The sequence below is a fragment of the Oncorhynchus keta genome, chromosome 18 (assembly GCF_023373465.1).
Source record: "Oncorhynchus keta strain PuntledgeMale-10-30-2019 chromosome 18, Oket_V2, whole genome shotgun sequence".
In the NCBI taxonomy this organism is placed as follows: Eukaryota; Metazoa; Chordata; class Actinopteri; order Salmoniformes; family Salmonidae; genus Oncorhynchus; species Oncorhynchus keta.
Window position 1 is genome coordinate 15,289,228 of NC_068438.1, and position 17,210 is coordinate 15,306,437.

Sequence of the window (17,210 nt, forward strand, 5' to 3'; positions counted from 1 at the left end):
TGTACATCAACCAGGGATAAAGAGAAAGTTAACACGTGAAATGTTTCATAGTTAATTGAAGTTAAGTTTCTGTTGACATGTTGGAAAAGATTAAAGGTCTACAATTTGTTTAATTTGTCAATGTTATATTTTTATTCATTGATTTACTGGCCACCATTACTGTGGCTACATGTTCAGTATATTTATTGACCAGCCTACCTCACCAGCTCACTCTCCATCCCTGCTTTGGACAATTAATAGCATGACTCTCGTACTTTGCCCTTTTCCTTTATGGTTGATATTAACGAAAATAGATATGATGTCTCTCTCCTATTGTGTACCACTGTTAAACACTATGAGAAAAAAAACAGGGAAAATAAGTACTTAGAACTACCAATTAATATAGATAAATATTAAAGAAAAGGGTAAACACAACATTGGACTGAACCCCCTAATAATGTACAACAATATAGAAGATACATGACTAGAGGTTATGCAATATGGGTGTACGTGACATGACCAAGGAGCTATTGCAAATTTGAAACTATGAAAAATGTATGTTACATGGCGTGATTTTACAGTACACAAACAAGAGTGTGCAATATAGAAGGGCAGTCAGCGGACATTAGGTCACATGACCAAGAAGCTATTGAAATTCTACATTTGGAAAACTTTGTGTAAAACCATGTCAGATAAAAATGGACAAACTAAAGGGTGTGCAATATAGAAGGGCAGTCAGTGGACATTCTGAACCTTGTTTGAAGTCACCAGGTCACATGACCAAGGAGCTATTGACATTCTAAATTTTGAAAAATTCATGTAAAACCATGTGAGATAAAAAATGGACACACTAAAGGGTGTGCAATGTGCGTCTATGCCATCGGGTTAGCTACAACCAGTTTTGAAAGTGTTTGGAGTAATGGTTAAAGAGTTATTGAAATGTGAAAAATGTAATTTGTCACTATGTTGATGGTCCCTAACTGCTGTTGATGGACGTAAGGAAAACTACAGGAGAATATCCGTGGAATATCCAACCTAAAACTGTCTTTACCTCGGTATGAAAAGTCTTGAATATAATGAAAGACAATCAGAGATGACCATGCACAGAATACTTCAAGAAGTGAATGGGAATCTCCACCTGAATATTTTACTTTCAAAGACAATGCAGTGATCTGAATTGGTCAATGGGTGCAAGTGATTTACCATACTCCGTTTCCCTGATTAATCAATGCTTCCTATGTTTGGCGTTTCATTTATACATTTCAAGAAATAAAAAACATAGATAATGTATAGGGCAGTAGAATTCTTTATTATAAATCCATTATAATAAAAGACACTGCAATAAATGCATTTAACATATTTTTTTTGCTAAAATGACACATGAAAAAAAACATGCCTTTTCCGTTTGTTGAGTTATACTTTGTTCTGTTATCACGACATCGAATTAAGACTTAGGGAGAACCTACTAACGTATATCCTACACTAGATGGCGCGGTTCTTTCGTGTTACCTCGTCTCTTACGATAGCGTAATTCATGGGGGGGATTGCAACAGCAGCAATAAATTAATAAAAAAAGCCAAACGTTAGATATTCTATGAGAGCACTAGCATAATATTCTTGGTAGTTAGGATAATGGACCTAGGTCCTACTTTATGGAAGGTCAGAAGTTTGTCAATACAAAAAGCTCAGTTGGTAGAGCATGGCGCTTGTAACGCCAGGGTAGTGGGTTCGATTCCCGGGACCACCCATACGTAGAATGTATGCACACATGACTGTAAGTCGCTTTGGATAAAAGCGTCTGCTAAATGGCATATATTATTATTATTATATTACCTACCCAGTGGAGATGATGGGATTTAGGCCTACATGATAGGGATCATTGTATAGGCCCCTACCAGTACAAATCAGGAAAGGCCATAGATTGTATTGGGCAGATAGTGTGTGCATTTTCTCAATATATGAGTGAGGATAATGATAGATCGATAACCCAAAACTGAAATCTAAGCTATTTGAATTAAAACTAGGTTCAAGAGTTCATTGTTTGATGTGTTTGTAAATTGTTATTCAAATGTAATGTAGGCTCACAATGGAAGAACATTTATAGGAAATGGTTTTCTCTAAAGCAATGTGCTGTTTTCTCATATCATATGTATTAAGTTGTAAACTCTTAGAAATGTAAACTGGTATGGACAGTAACCCTATTCAAATAAGTCTATCAATTGAAATGACTTTGTCCACATCTAAGTAGTTCTAGCCTACACAAGTAGACTAATCGGGGAGTCTTGTCATTGAATTGAAAATATATCAGACGTTTGTAAACCGAATTGTTGCATTGTAATACATTTGTAGATAGTATTCTCGATTCATATATAGGAGACCTGGGATGTCAAATCAGGTTTGACATGTGAATAGCTGAAACGTTCAGTCTTTATATTATATAATTCATGTAACTACACTAAATAATGCTAAAACAAATATAATACAATTGGTAAGACGTGGGTGATGTGAGTTCCAGTGATGGGGAGCATGCAATTGCTGAGGGAGCAATGGAGTCAGTGGTGGCAGAAATGGCTGCTACCATATGCCACGCCCACAACCTAGACATGTCATAGTTTATTGTTTAAAATAAGACTAAAAATGTATGGTCATACCGTTTTGATGTGCTCATCCATCCTGAAATACATATGATCTGCGATGTTTAATTGTTGGTCATGTTTACATAGAACATCTAACCGTTACTTTCCTGTTGTGCCTCATTATGAAGAGGGACTGATGGGCAGATTGGCAAAAGATGGATAAAATGTTCAAAATGTCAATTTCTTTTTGGTTTGGGTATAAACTATTATTAAATTATATTAAATGAAATGTTATTTTAAGTGCATATGTATTGATTTATACTGAAAAATCTGTATTTTTGAGTAGCCTTTGAATATTCAAATTGAAAGTAACGCGCAATCAAATCATTGTCAAATCATTGAGTTCTAGGGGTTTTAAAAAGTAGGCATGGAGAGAAAATTTCACAAACTAATATATCCCTAGCTATATTAGGGTATTATTGTATGCTCTGAGACAGTTTTAAGACTTGTGTGTTGAGAATTTATGTGACTTTTATGAATATTTCGATATAGCCCATATAACTCAGCCAGAAAAGGACATTGTGGAATCTCATAACTGCTCTTCTTCCAGGAGTACTTCTTAATTTGTACAACATGTCTGGTAAGTTTAGCATTCTTTTTTCATCGGATCATGGTTCTTTACGTTCCTCCTGAAAGAAAGAAAGAAAGAAATATAAATGTTAGAACAAAACGATTGGAAATAATTGACATTGCACAACATGCTGTTTCACTTATATGGGAACTGCGAGGTTCTGATGAAAACCTTAGAGATAAAGTATGTAACTCGTGTTTTAACTAAAGAATAATGTAAACTCATTTTCAACAATGGCCTCGTGTGGATTAATGCCTATTACCTGCATGATGTATGCTATTTTCTATTGCAATAGTTGGCAATTTAATTGAACAACGTTTTTAAAATAGTATTTAGCTTATTTCTTAAACATCACTACTTTTGGCCATTTCGTCCACGTTAGGGCGTAAGGTTAACTTAACTCAAACGCGGTTTTATTTGCATTATTCTTGTCGATTCAACTGTAATTGTAGTCATTCTAATCACACTTTAATATGTAAATGTACAAATGGTCATTTTAAGCAATAATCAGTGGGATGTGTCTTTTGGGTAGCTTTACTATTTGCCACATTTAAGACAAATCATGATCTGACATTTCAGAATATGAATATTTAAAAGGATGGGTTTGACAGCCAAGCACACCTCTTTAGATTCTGCCGGCAGCTGCTATTATCGAATCACCTTTACCGCCAACTTTCCACTCCTGAGACAGTCTCTGACTGCCTTAATGAGTTCTACCATTGTGTGGCGTCGTTTCTGTAATGACTTTAGTCATTGAAGAAGAACGTTATACCCCCTTATAGTTAGAAGTGAAGCCATGACATACAATCGAAGGCGTACATTTATGAGTACCGTTCATTTTAGCATAAAAATCTAAACGCTAGGCTACTGCACTAAAACATTGAACATGTGTTTAGAGTGGGTATAGGCAACGGCTCTAACCTATCTGCCTAGTTCCCGATAATTTACAGTGGGCTATGTTTTGATAGCGTAAATGAGTATTCAATTTCATTTCAAATACAGTCCTGCTTCAATGGATGAATTTTTACAGAAAACGAAATGGTTTTACTGCATCATTGTCAGGTGTGGGGGTTCGATAGGCTAACCGGAATGATCATCAAAACCAAAACAACCTTTATTTTATCGTCGGGTAGGCTAAAGCTCATATTGTTATCCCATGGCCTACCAATGATATGTTGGCTAAGTGCGGAGCGTAAAAGTAACTTACTTTTATAATCGGACGAATTTCTCAAGCGAAGTCTTCCATTTTCACCTTATTTTCACCGGATTTGTGGAGTCCTTTGGGTCTTTGTTATTGACTCTTACCAGACTGTTGTTTGCCCGCTTTACCTGTAGCCTAACTTTACTTCCCTACTTTCACGGAATATGCCGCTATCAGCCCCCTTTCATGGATCGCAACGCTTAACCTGTGTTTTAGGCCTATGTATAGAATAAAAAGAAACATATTAGCTAAATAAAATCGAAACGTTACGTTTACAATATCATTTTTGCACATCTTTCCTTTGTGCTTGAAATGAGTGTGAAGGCAAGCCCACTGTATTGACTGTGAAATTCGAAACCCTGTCTCTGTCGTGCGAGGTTCTCGCAGAGGCAGGCTACAGAGGATATAGACCTATGTAGGACAATATTAGGACACTTTCGCATGGGCAACTTTGATACAATAAACTTGGCAACATTTGAGCGTTTGTTCATACTATATTGCATAATTCGTTTGAAATTCACAAATCATTCTAGATGTAATACATTGCGTTAAACACCCTGATCAAAACAATCTTATAGTAATATTGAAATGTGTTTTTAATAATATTCCAATGTTTTAAATTATTAAGTAGGCCTAATTAAATTGTTGCGTGAAAGTATGCAGCAGGCAGTGAAAGTGCTCAGGAGTGGCAGGGTTAGGACCATTCAAGTTTGTTTACAGTAAACATCGACACCATGTTTTTCTCTTTTGACAGATAAGCCAAAGGTGTACCAGGGTGTGCGGGTGAAGACAACCGTTAAACAGTTGCTGCAACAGAAAAGAGCTCTCCAGACATCAACTAAAACGGTTATAATGGTAATTCCCCCCCTCCACACACACACACACACACACACACACACACACACACACACACACACACACACACACACACACACACACACACACACACACACACACACACACACACACACACACACACACACACACACACACACACACACACACACACACACACAGTCTCAGTATAATTGGAGGTGTTGCTCTCTCCATGAAATCCCCATTGTAATAACTTCCTCAATTGCCGCAACAGCCACCAACCTTACCCCGAACATGAAGTTGCATGTCTCATTAATGATTGACCACCAGGTCTACTCTCTAGTAGCCTATCAATGATCGTTTAGCAGTAACAGTGGGATATGTTTTCATGTAGGGACAGTTCTAGTTGTTTCATGTGATATTTTACAGCAAATTTAGATTCAAAAATCTGAAAATATGTTCTTGTGTCCACATGGCAATTGGCAGAACATATGGCAAAGATGGCAAAGATGACGCTAATTATTGAAGCCACTCCCTTAATTGATCACACATACTGTAGGCTAGTAGTTATTGGATCTATTTCTCTCCCTCTCTCTCTCTCCCTCTCAATGTTAAATTTAAGGGCTTTATTGGCATGGGAAACATATGTTTACATCGCCAAAGCAAGCGAAATAGATCTCTCTCTCTCTCTCTCTCTCTCTCTCTCTCTCTCTCTCTCTCTCTCTCTCACACACACACACACACACACACACACACACACACACACACACACACACACACACACACACACACACACACACACACACACACACACACACACACACACACACCACAACACAACCCTCCGAAATGAAGAATAAAAAATAAAAAATAAACAAATGCCATTATTGTGCTATACAGTGGGTTATTTGAAGGTAACAAGTAGCTTTCAAGGGGATGAAAAATAACCGAATCGAACTGTTGCAAATGAATGGGGACTTATGTTTTTTCTCTTTTTCTTACTTATTTTCCTAAATGAATAGAAATCCCAGAGCTTGGTGAGTCAGGATGTGTGCGTCTCCTCCTCCTTGTCAGGTAAGTTCAAATATGTCCAAATAAATCAACATTTCGATACAGCGTTCCATTGTCTGACATTATCTTGATCCCAAAATCGTTGTACGACAAAAGCATCACCATGGATGGCCCAGAATCAATGTTCTATAGTAAAAATGGTTTTTATCTTGACTGTATCCAAACCTGCTAACGTACACAAATGTAGCCTACAGTAAAGTACAGTAAATGCCATTTGAAATGTCCAGTGGGGGCGTTGCAGTAAATCATAATCAAATAAACAAGCTTTGATCCAAAAGACAGAAGGCAATGCATTATGCATCATACATGCAAATAGCAGAATAGCTGTAAAATCACAAAAGCCTATTATAAAATATATTCGGAGTCTGAATTGCGCATCAGATTCGGTCAGGTAAAATATCTAGATTGACACTTACATGGAGAATCAACGACCACAGCAGAATAGTTGGAATATATATCTTTGTATACAGTTGACACTGACCAACATTTCTAAAGTGCAGTGTACTGGGACCTTTTTATAAACTTGCATTCAAATGTGTTTTTTAGCTGTTGGCTGGTGGTGCTGTGACATCACTTCTGGAGTCTTCACTTATTTACATGTCTCCCTGCATGTGTTTATGTATGCATCCTCTTACTGATCCTTCTCGTTCATTCCTATAGGCCATTACTTTGATTATTTCCCTGAAGAGATGAATTCCAACTGCATCTTTCAGCCGCGGGCCATTCCAGAGAGCAACGTCCAGATGGACAGCTTCGATAATCAACAATTGATAAGCATGATGATCCCCAACGAGACCTACAGCAGTGGTATTCTGCATCCCGCTACCTCAACAAAACTTTGGCGCCAGGAAAATCACTCCCCGAATATGGGCTATTACGGCCATGGCATGGTATGCTTTATTCAAATTCAGTTGCGCAATCTCCTCTCTTTGCAATTACGCACGGTCATATGAAATATTTGACAAAGCTCAGGCTGTTTGTTCATTCAGAGATTTGGCTTGGAGTAGGATATGGTTTCGTTATACTGTACTAGAATAGTAATGCACATCTCCTCTGGCTTGTTTTTCAGGCTCCCAGCTCACCGTTAGGTTCCCTGAATATGCCAAGTCCGGTCGATTACAATAGTTATTCGCCACAGGAGTCTTACTCTTCGTCGTGTTACAACTCTCCGACGAGGCTGGACTTGAGTTATGGGTTTATTCCAGACCACTACCACTACCAGAACTGCAACCTCCAGGAGAGCGTCTCCACTCCAGAATACGCACCGTATGGCACATCAGACTATGTATACGCCTCGCCTGCGGAGGACAGCTACTTCAGGCGTGATTTGTCCAATTCAGAGCTGTGCTACCTTTGAAAATGTATTCGGTCTTTGTTGTCTGTGTAAATACAGTATAATTTGCAGTCAAAACAATGTCTGTAACTCGAAGTCAGAAGTTGACACTTGTGGCATTTGTTTTGAGATGTAGGCCTGCTTTGCATTTCAGTGTTTGCGGTCGAAGTTTCCTCCGAGTTTCTGTTTTTGATATGATTGGAATAATGGTTTTAGAATTCCCGAGTTTGGATAAATGTTGGATATGTGTGGGCTTAGTGCTATCTTCTTAGTTATTGACTTGGATATTTAAGCAATAAGGCACGGGGGGGTGGTTATGGTCAACATACCACGGCCAAGGGCTGTTCTAACCTAGATGCAATGATGTCATCCAGTATATTTTTTCAGCATATATTTTCTTATGGATGCATTCATTTTGTAAATTCTTTGCAAAGCCTACCCAAAGGGAATTAGCAGCATCCCCTTCAACTCACTATTTAGTTTCCCTGTGCAGATGCACACCGAAGCTTAGTTAGAAACATTAACTTTAATAGACCAATCATGTTCAAGTTATTTAATCATATTTACTGCTAAAACACAAATAAAAATGTCTAATTAACCAAGACAAATTACAATAGACAGACGATAATGATCTAGAATTTGTTTTATAGTGCTTGTCATTACAAAAAATTATTTCAAAACCCACTGACAAACGAAGAAAAACAAAACAATAAGGTTAACATTGACCGCTCTGGATGTGGAAAAATTATCTTCCATTAAGGCAGTTGCAAGTGCACGTCGCATCAGGTCACATCCAACTCAAGAGACTCCTATCTCCACTCTACCCTCCGTGCACACCATCCTCTGCCTCGGGATCCAAGTCTCCTCCGAGGCCGAGATAAAGTGGGGTTGAGCAGGGATAGAAGTAGGCCTGCCTGTCCAAAATGATCATATTGTTACATCTCACCAAAAATACGCACCAATAAAAGATAACTACCTGGATAAGGATTTAATGTTTTTATGACACACAACAGCTCAAAGAGGGTGTGATAATCGTGCACGAGTTGTGTGTAATAGAAAGCATAATCCAGTGCCTGCCAAATGCGCGCGCAAATCAGAATGTATTCATGTACATTTGTTACAGCTGCTTATAACTATGATTTTTACCCCAGTAGTTTACTGTCACTCTCCTGTCTTCTGTTCTAAACATTATGTTCGTTAGCAGCAGTCATGATTATTGTAGCATAAACCCACATCCAAAAGTATAACCTTCTCATGTATGCAGGCTGCAAGCATAGTGCAGCACATACCTGCTGTGATCCTTGACCTCTTATGACGTCCAACTCATTAACCAAGTTTTCTGGGATAGTGATCTTGTGAAGGGCTCTGGGGTAAGATGCTTCTTTTTGGATGTCTAAATCCTTAGTAGAGCACCCTTTTCTCTTTTTATACAATCTGAGCTGAAGCATGTGTCTGGGTCTGCTCTCATTCATCAGAATGGAATTAATAATGAGGATTCTGGAAGAGAGGAAGCCAAGGGCTGCAGGTAGTGCTAGTGTTTGTCGTGTCATCAGAAGATCCTCAGAAGAACCTATGCGGTATTAGACTGAAGGCAACATTGACCGCTCTCCTCCCCTTATATATATATATATATATATATATATATATATATATATAAGGGGAGGAGGAGGGATGCAATTGCATGCATGGCACGTAAGGAGAGTAAGGAGAGTACAATAGTTGAAAGAGGGGCCTTCAAGTATTGTCTTTTCTCTTGACCTCTAGTTGATGTTGAACATACCAAATTAAGAGGGCCAAATTAAAGAAATCTTTAGGGCCTACATTATGAGCTACTATTAAATGTTGGGCCCAGATTTCATCACTGATTGCATCTGCAGACCTGGGTTAAAATAGTATTTGTTTATTTTTTCAGATAAGTTAGATGTGCCTGATTAAGCTTGCTTGGCACAATTGAACCAATGGAATAGTCCCAAAATTACAAATGTGCCGCCCATCTCACACTCCAGGCAGGCTCAATCAAACACTCAAAGTACAGTATATGAAAAAATAAAACACATACTACTTCTGTAGCTCAGTTGGTAGAGCATGGCGCTTGTAACGCCAGGGTAGTGGGTTCGATTCCCGGGACCACCCATACGTAGAATGTATGCACACATGACTGTAAGTCGCTTTGGATAAAAGCGTCTGCTAAATGGCATATATTATTTATTATTATTATTTGAACCCTGGGCCCCATTTGAAATTTAAAACTCTTACTGTGGTGCTCAATGGCCTAAATTAGTTGTCTTATAACTTGATTGACAAATGTGACAAGGTGGTTTGGTACTGTTTTGGGTTCTACCATTGGTGGGAGTGGAGGCAAGGCAGGGTTTTGGGTAAAAACAAAGGATATTAATTGTATGAAAAGGTATCTAAACAAGAAAACTGTGTAGCTTTTCAAAAACAAAGCAGGCATTGTACCTTAACCTCATCGCCTATCACATTCAGCTCATCTAATTGTCTCAAGCCCTGAAGTGAGTGTTCCCCCTTCATAACCCTTCATAAGGCCTATGAATGCTTCACAAATCATTCATAAACAACTGAAAGTGGTCCCACTAACATAAAAGGGATAGTTCAGTCAAATTACACATTTACTTATTGAATTCCTTACCTTAATCATACTTAGAAATTTGTCTGTCTTGTCTCTCAGTCTTTTCTATTTAGTTAGGTCTCGATGGGCTGGAGGAACACCATGCATTAGAATGACATTGGGGATATTGAGCTCTTGGGGATAAGGAACTACCCACCATTTTATATAATCAGTTATGCTGTGTTATGCACCTGATTAACATTTATTTTTTATTATTTTGCAACCTTGCCTCCTTCTTACAGCTCCCTTTCTACACATCTTTCATTCTGAGCATAATATTTACTTGCAACATAAAGACACAATGAAAAGGACAAGGAAACAATTACCAAGTACCACACCATTTGTTCCATACAATTTCTCAACTTAAATGTAAAAAATAATATTTAAAAAATAAAGGGTTTTATGCTGTCCAGATGAACTGACAGTCAGCACTCACTCAGTGCTGAAAAGGAATGTGTCAAAGTCAAATGAATGCTAGGGTGTGTTCAGGGTTCCAAAGTCCCCCTACTCTCATGCCAAGTGCCTGTTTAACAATCCTCTGTGGAAATCCCCTGTTTCACCGTGTCAAATCAAATCAAATCAAATGCTATTGGTCACATGCACATATTTAGCAGATGTTATTGGTCACATACACATATTTAGCAGATGTTATTGGTCACATACACATATTTAGCAGATGTTATTGGTCACATACACATATTTAGCAGATGTTATTGGTCACATACACATATTTAGCAGATGTTATTGGTCACATACACATATTTAGCAGATGTTATTGGTCACATACACATATTTAGCAGATGTTATTGGTCACATACACATATTTAGCAGATGTTATTGGTCACATACACATATTTAGCAGATGTTATTGGTCACATACACATATTTAGCAGATGTTATTGGTCACATACACATATTTAGCAGATGTTATTGGTCACATACACATATTTAGCAGATGTTATTGCAGGTGTAGTGAAATGCTTGTCCACCCTAGATCAATTTGCACTTTCACCTGCTAAGACTCATGAGCCACCCGCAATATGACAGAACACTGCTATTGAGCCTTTATTTTTAATGTAATTTATCTATTAACCATGCCAATCGTACAGTATGGTTAGGCTATTGTTTAACACTGTTGGCTAAAAAGATTATTTACTCTCTGGAAGTGTTGTTTCTACATAGAGTCTGTGTCATCATAGCCGAAACTTAATTCAAAATGTATTGGTGTTACAAATCATCCTAAACTACATTTATTGAGCTACACATACACCTTCGGAGGATTTGAGCGTGACATTTAAAACATAACTTAACTGTGACAGTATACCCCAGAGCTGTTCATTTGACAGTAATTGCCCTTGCAGTAGCTGTAATTTCAAACAGCTGCAATAATTGATTAGTGAATGTGGGAAAATAAGTTGCAAACTCTTGTGTCTTAACAAAGTGATCGGTGAGTAGGATGTGATTGTGATGAATGAGTAATATTCCTCCTGGGGCACCATTGAAGGATTGAAAAGAAAGTGAACAACAGCTCACTGTTTGCTACGTTCGATCGTTATTAGTGAATCTCATTCCAACATGAGTGCACCGAATATGAATCCCTGAAGTACCACTTACATATCAAACAGCTATATTACTTCATAGAAAATAACGTGTGCTATTTGAGGATCAAACATACTCCAGTATGTGTACATATGTGTATATTTGAAAGTCACAGGCACTGATTCATACTCATTCACAGCATTTTCTTATTTGTCTTTGGGTTGGAATGTTTGCTGACTTGGCACAATGTCACTTCAAAGGATTGTGTTGATGTTTCCTATCAAGTCCTTACTTGTGTGTAAGGAAGGCGGGCCCGATAAAAGTATTTCACAAGGTTTGATATTGGCACAAGATGTAAAGCACGCTCCTTCTGTTCGAACCATAAGGCCTTTTAATACTGACCAACCAGAGGAACACATTCATTTATTGCTGTGATAACACCATCACGACTGGGGTAGGTGGCATGTAGCTTTGCGGTTAAGAGTCCTGGAGCCGACTAGGTGAAAAATCTGTTGATGGACCCTTGAGCAAGGCACTTAACTCTAATTGCTCTGGATAAGAGTGTCTTCTGCTAAGTGATTAAAATGTAAAATGGGTAAGGAGAGATCCATTCCTGACAAAAAGAGAAACAGTATGTCTACAGATTTTATTTTAATATGTAGATTTCTTTTCTATAATTACATGTACCACATTTATAGACTGTTTTTTTATTTCCAGTGTTTGCCAAAGCAACATTATTATGAATTTTCTATTAGCAGTTCTGTTTTTGAAAACAGAAAAAATGGTTAACTACCTCTAAAAAAAACGAGGGTCAGTCGATCTGCACATAATAAAATATGTGATTCAATACACATGGTGTGTTGATTCTCAGCTCGTGGGTTTTTTTCCACATTTATCTGCCGGCCCAGTTGGTCAGCAAACTGGCTCAATCTAGTTGTGATCATCTGCATGCGGGATTGTTAGGAAAAGAGCATGCAGAGCAATGTCCTCTGAAAATTCAAGATCCTCAAGCACTAAGAAGGGAGTCCACTGGATGTGGCCCTCAAGGTCGGTCTTTTACAATGTTCCTAATGAATCAGTCAGTAGCAACCATGAAAAGAATGGGTGAGAGAATGCATCCTTGGGGTACGCCACAGATGATGGAGAACCAGTCTTTTAAGGGACTGCGGTTGAAAATTAGCCGGCTGGCTAAAACCGGCACTTTTACTGAAACATTGATTGATGTGCACTGTCCCTGTAAAAATAAAATAAACTAAACTAAAACTAAAGGTTGTTAACAAGGATGGTAAATTTAACTTCCCTCTGGAGGCAGCTAACAAGTCATTTGTTAGTGGGGGATGCCATGAGAGGACTTTCCAAATGCTGTTTCTGAGCACACTGTCGAAAGCATTTCTGAAGTAGATCAAGTTGAGGTATAAAGCGGCTTTCCATTCCAGGCATCGTTGTATGATGTCGCGTATAGTGAATGTGTGGTCCATGCAGCCACTCCCTTTTTTGTGTGAAAAAAAAACCAAGCCAGAGAGGAGTGTGACTATTCCTAAATGAACTCCCATATGTTTTCAAACAGATCTATCTGTGCATTTCGATGCAATTTCAAGGGTTGTTCTTGACCATCTCAGCATTGATAGTGTCAATGCCTTGCCTTTTGACCAGTCCTTAGGGATTGACAAGTCATCATTGTAATTAAGAATGTATTCTTAATTGATTTACGGCTATAAATAAAGGTGAAAGAAGAGAATACATATAAAAAAGGGATGATTAACCCTAGATACAGTCCTAGATGTTTTCAAACAGGTCTGTTCCGAACAGTGTTTGTTCCTTTTGGGAAATGTGTGGGTTAGCAAGGCCATACATGTTTGTCCCAACAAATTGTCCTGACTAGCACGCCTGTGCTCTACCTTTCAGAAATTGTGCCCTCAAGCACCAGGAAGCCAGAGCAGGGAGGGAAGAGAGGTGCTGCACCATACACGCCACAATGACACCTGCAATTCTAATTCTGTGTCGAGAGCTCCCCTACACGTTGGGGCTGCACACTTCAAACTCTTTTACTATTGTTATTGCATTGTGTAAAAAAATCTATATTTTCCTACACTCTCTTGTTTTTGTTCCAGACCTACTACCCAGTTATATTTAGTCTCTATAGAACTTTTAAGCTTCAGGCCAATAACATGCTTGGTCTTGGGAAGAGAGTATCTGACCTCCAGAAAAAAAGGTGTCATAGTGCCACAAATCTTCACTACTTTGTCCAATCATTTTTATTTGGCTTGTCCCTTCTCCTCTAAACAGGCTGATTTATTGTTGAGACATTTTTATTTTGGCCTGGTCCAAATTTCCTAATGTAATGTATAATTTACTCCTGGGTTTTAGGGAATGCGGTGTGGTACTGTTTTGGTCCTGTTTTTTTGGTCTTGGGTTTTTCTCATCTTAAGTCTGATCTTTACAATGATGAGATGTTTGTCGCTGTATGTGTCCCCCTGTATTTTCATGGTTTCAGTAGAGGTCTTTTCCATTTGCCATTAGACCTAATTACCCGCAGTACATATAAGTCCCAGTCTAAATGTGTCCTGACATTTTACTCTTTGAAGACAAGGGATGATTGAGGGCAACTTTTTCATTCCCAGTGTTGCAAGAGGGCAAGTCTGAGCATGAACTCTGCTCATAGCTATTGTATTACCAATACACTGTGTTGATGTAGCATTTTTTTCACACAGAATGTCTCCCATTAGATGAAAACTCAGATTTGTCTGAACCTGTCTGAATGCATCTCAAAGCAAAGGTTGATTGCTTGGGCATTTGTACCTCATGAATATACAGTCAGGTCCGTCATTATTGGCACCCTTGATAAAGCTGAGCAAAAAATGCTGTATAAAATATATAATACACGTTCTTAGCTATATTGTATGCAAAACAAATAGGGAAATGTTATTATTTTATACTAATACAATTTCTGAGAGAAAGAGATTTTATTTAAAAAGTCATAAAAAAAAAACTCAAAAAGATACAGGTGAAAATGATTGGCTCCTGTGTTTTCAATACTCTAGCACCCTCCCCTTATGAGGTTAATGACACTAAAACCAGGACCAGTGGAAGCAAAATAGCTCCATAACATCAAAGATCCACCAGCATATTTTACCATAGGTATGAGGTACCTTTCTGCATATGCTTCCATTTTTCAAGTCCAAACCCATCACTGGTGTGTTTGAAAAAAGGCTATATTTTCATGGCATCTGACCATAGCGTTGGTTTAAGTTTGATAAACAGAATTGGCACTTGGATTGGAATCGGTGCTATGATCAGATGACATGAAAGAAGAGCTTTCACCACGCACACCAATGGTGTGTTTGGCGTTGAAAATCAGAAGCATATGAAGAAAAGTACCCAAGGGGGAGGGTGCTAGAGTATTGGAAAGAGGGGTGCCAATCATTTTCACATTTTTTTTGCATTATTTGTTAAACCATTCTCGTTCTCTGAGCAATTGTATAAATATGAAATAATAACAAAAATATATATAATATGACCTCTTCAATCCAGGTCAAAGAAGTTGTAAATCAACAGACTTGTTGATGCAATTAACTATTTTTGTAGGCCCAAATAAGTTGCAGAATGCATCAATTACTTAAATGATGCACAACGCACCCTGCAAAGTGTATGCTTTACACCTGTATAAAATTGTCATTTATTACTCCACAACTATAAACTCATTCATTTCAAGCATATGAAATCCAATGCATACAATTACGTTGCTACACCGGAGACTTTGCATTATAGAATTATTACTTCCAAGATCACTTGGGGAGAAAGAATTACTCCTGAAAAAGATAGCTTTCCTGCAGTCAATGACCAAAAGCTCCCTCTGGCCTCATAGGTGGAATGTTATTAATATGTGTTGTAATTTATAATGAATAAAGATTATTTCCAAATATGGAAATGTTTCTATGTCAAACATTTAAAAAATATATATATTTCAGTCTTCTGTGCTGTATATAAAGTGTAATATTGGAATGCAAACTCAAAATGTAATATATTTCAACTCTATATCTGACATGGTACAGGTGTTTTATTTTTTTAAAATTAAGTTCATATGTAAGGTTCTGTATTTATTTTCTTAGTCAGCCTTGTGTTCTGTTTCGTTGTGTTCTTGAACGTAGCCCTGTTTCTTTGTGTTCTTGAACGTAGCCCTGTCTTTCATCTTTGTTCATTGATTTCACCTGTGTTAGTTACTCACCTGGTCTCATCAGCTCCTTATTTAGTTCAGTTCATTCTGTTTGTGCCTTTGTGAGGTATTGTTCGTTTAGACTCTACTAAGTCTTTCCCTAGCTCATTTGTGCGAACCAGTTATAGCCTTCAGTCCTAGTTTTGATTCACCTGCCTGTTTGCCTACTTGTGTATGACCATTGAGTGCCTGTGACCACGATTCCTGCCTTCTGTGAAGGTAAAATAAACACCTGCAGTGATCAGCGTGTGAATCTAGACCTTTTTCTCTCTGAGTATTCATTACACCATAAGCATGTGTGTGAGGTGTATACTTTTGTTTCAAAGTAGATTTGTTTAAGACTACCAAGAATCACTCGGTGTGACCCTGATTTAGCCAACTGCAGTAAAAGGTTATTAAACAAGGTTTTACAGCAAGTTGAATGTTATAGTAAAACCACAAAATGTGACTCTGTAGGCTGGCTATGTACGATGGCAAACCAGCCTATAGAAGCATCTGGCATGTGCTGGAATACAAACACTAACTGAAGGAGAAGATGAATTTACCTGATATCAGGCCAATAGCAATCTCACCCATGGCACCTCACCCATGGCACCTTGGCAGAGTTTGGATTTGGGTCCCCCCCATCTCTCAAAGCTATGAGATAAGAAAAATACCTGTTTATGCATACAGTACCATTTACCAGAACCACAATTATATGGTCTAGTGTCTGAGTTCATAAAAATACAATTATTGCCAGCAGTGCTTAATTTACAGAAACATTATTTATTTTTTGAAAGTGAATCACCATTGAGACCAATATATATTTTATAAGTGAACCCTGCAAATACACAAGTTATAAAATATGTCAAATAAAATACAAAATATTATAAATATTTTTTTATTATTTTTGAAAGTGAATCAGCATTGAGACCAATATACAGTATATTTTATAAGTGAACTCTGCAAATACACGAGTTATTAAATATGCAAAATAAAATACAAGAAAAACAATCACATTCCTCAGCAAGGAGGTACCTAAACAACATTTTGAACTGCCCGAGAGGCACCAGAACCTGCAGTTGTAGGGAACTCTGGTTGTTCAATATATGGGGTGAAAATAAACTAAAAAAGCAGATGTACCTAACTCTGAGGAGACCGAAGGGGTTTCCAGAATGTTCCATCCCTGAGACCGGGTATGGTAACTCATACTCGCAAGGTTATTCATTATCTTCAGATGAAA

General features: G+C 37.9%; 1 protein-coding gene and 2 long non-coding RNA genes across 5 annotated transcripts; 2 read left to right on the forward strand and 1 right to left on the reverse strand.

Annotated features, from left to right (window-relative positions):
* Positions 1–1,267: 1,267 nt before the first annotated feature.
* LOC118397344 (uncharacterized) lies at positions 1,268–4,840 on the reverse strand. The gene is made up of 2 exons (XR_004828405.2): positions 4,394–4,840; positions 1,268–3,244 (listed from the first exon to the last, which is right to left on the reverse strand). It is a non-coding gene; the product is annotated as an uncharacterized LOC118397344 (long non-coding RNA).
* On the forward strand, positions 3,052–7,860 carry LOC118397343 (POU class 2 homeobox associating factor 3). 3 transcript variants are annotated; one of them, XM_035791999.2, is made up of 5 exons: positions 3,052–3,195; positions 5,142–5,242; positions 6,226–6,277; positions 6,935–7,164; positions 7,344–7,860. In XM_035791999.2, the coding sequence occupies exons 1-5, from the start codon at positions 3,189–3,191 to the stop codon at positions 7,629–7,631; spliced, it is 678 nt and encodes a 225-aa protein (XP_035647892.1). In that variant the 5' UTR covers positions 3,052–3,188; the 3' UTR covers positions 7,632–7,860. The 3 variants fall into 3 exon arrangements, with proteins under 3 accessions (XP_035647892.1, XP_035647890.1, XP_035647893.1); XM_035791997.2 differs by lacking the exon at positions 3,052–3,195 and adding an exon at positions 3,253–4,315; XM_035792000.2 differs by lacking the exons at positions 3,052–3,195; positions 5,142–5,242 and adding an exon at positions 5,266–6,117.
* A 3,120-nt stretch (positions 7,861–10,980) lies between these two features.
* On the forward strand, positions 10,981–16,230 carry LOC127908647 (uncharacterized). Its single transcript, XR_008067880.1, has 2 exons — positions 10,981–12,370; positions 13,681–16,230. It is a non-coding gene; the product is annotated as an uncharacterized LOC127908647 (long non-coding RNA).
* The last annotated feature ends 980 nt before the right edge of the window (positions 16,231–17,210 follow it).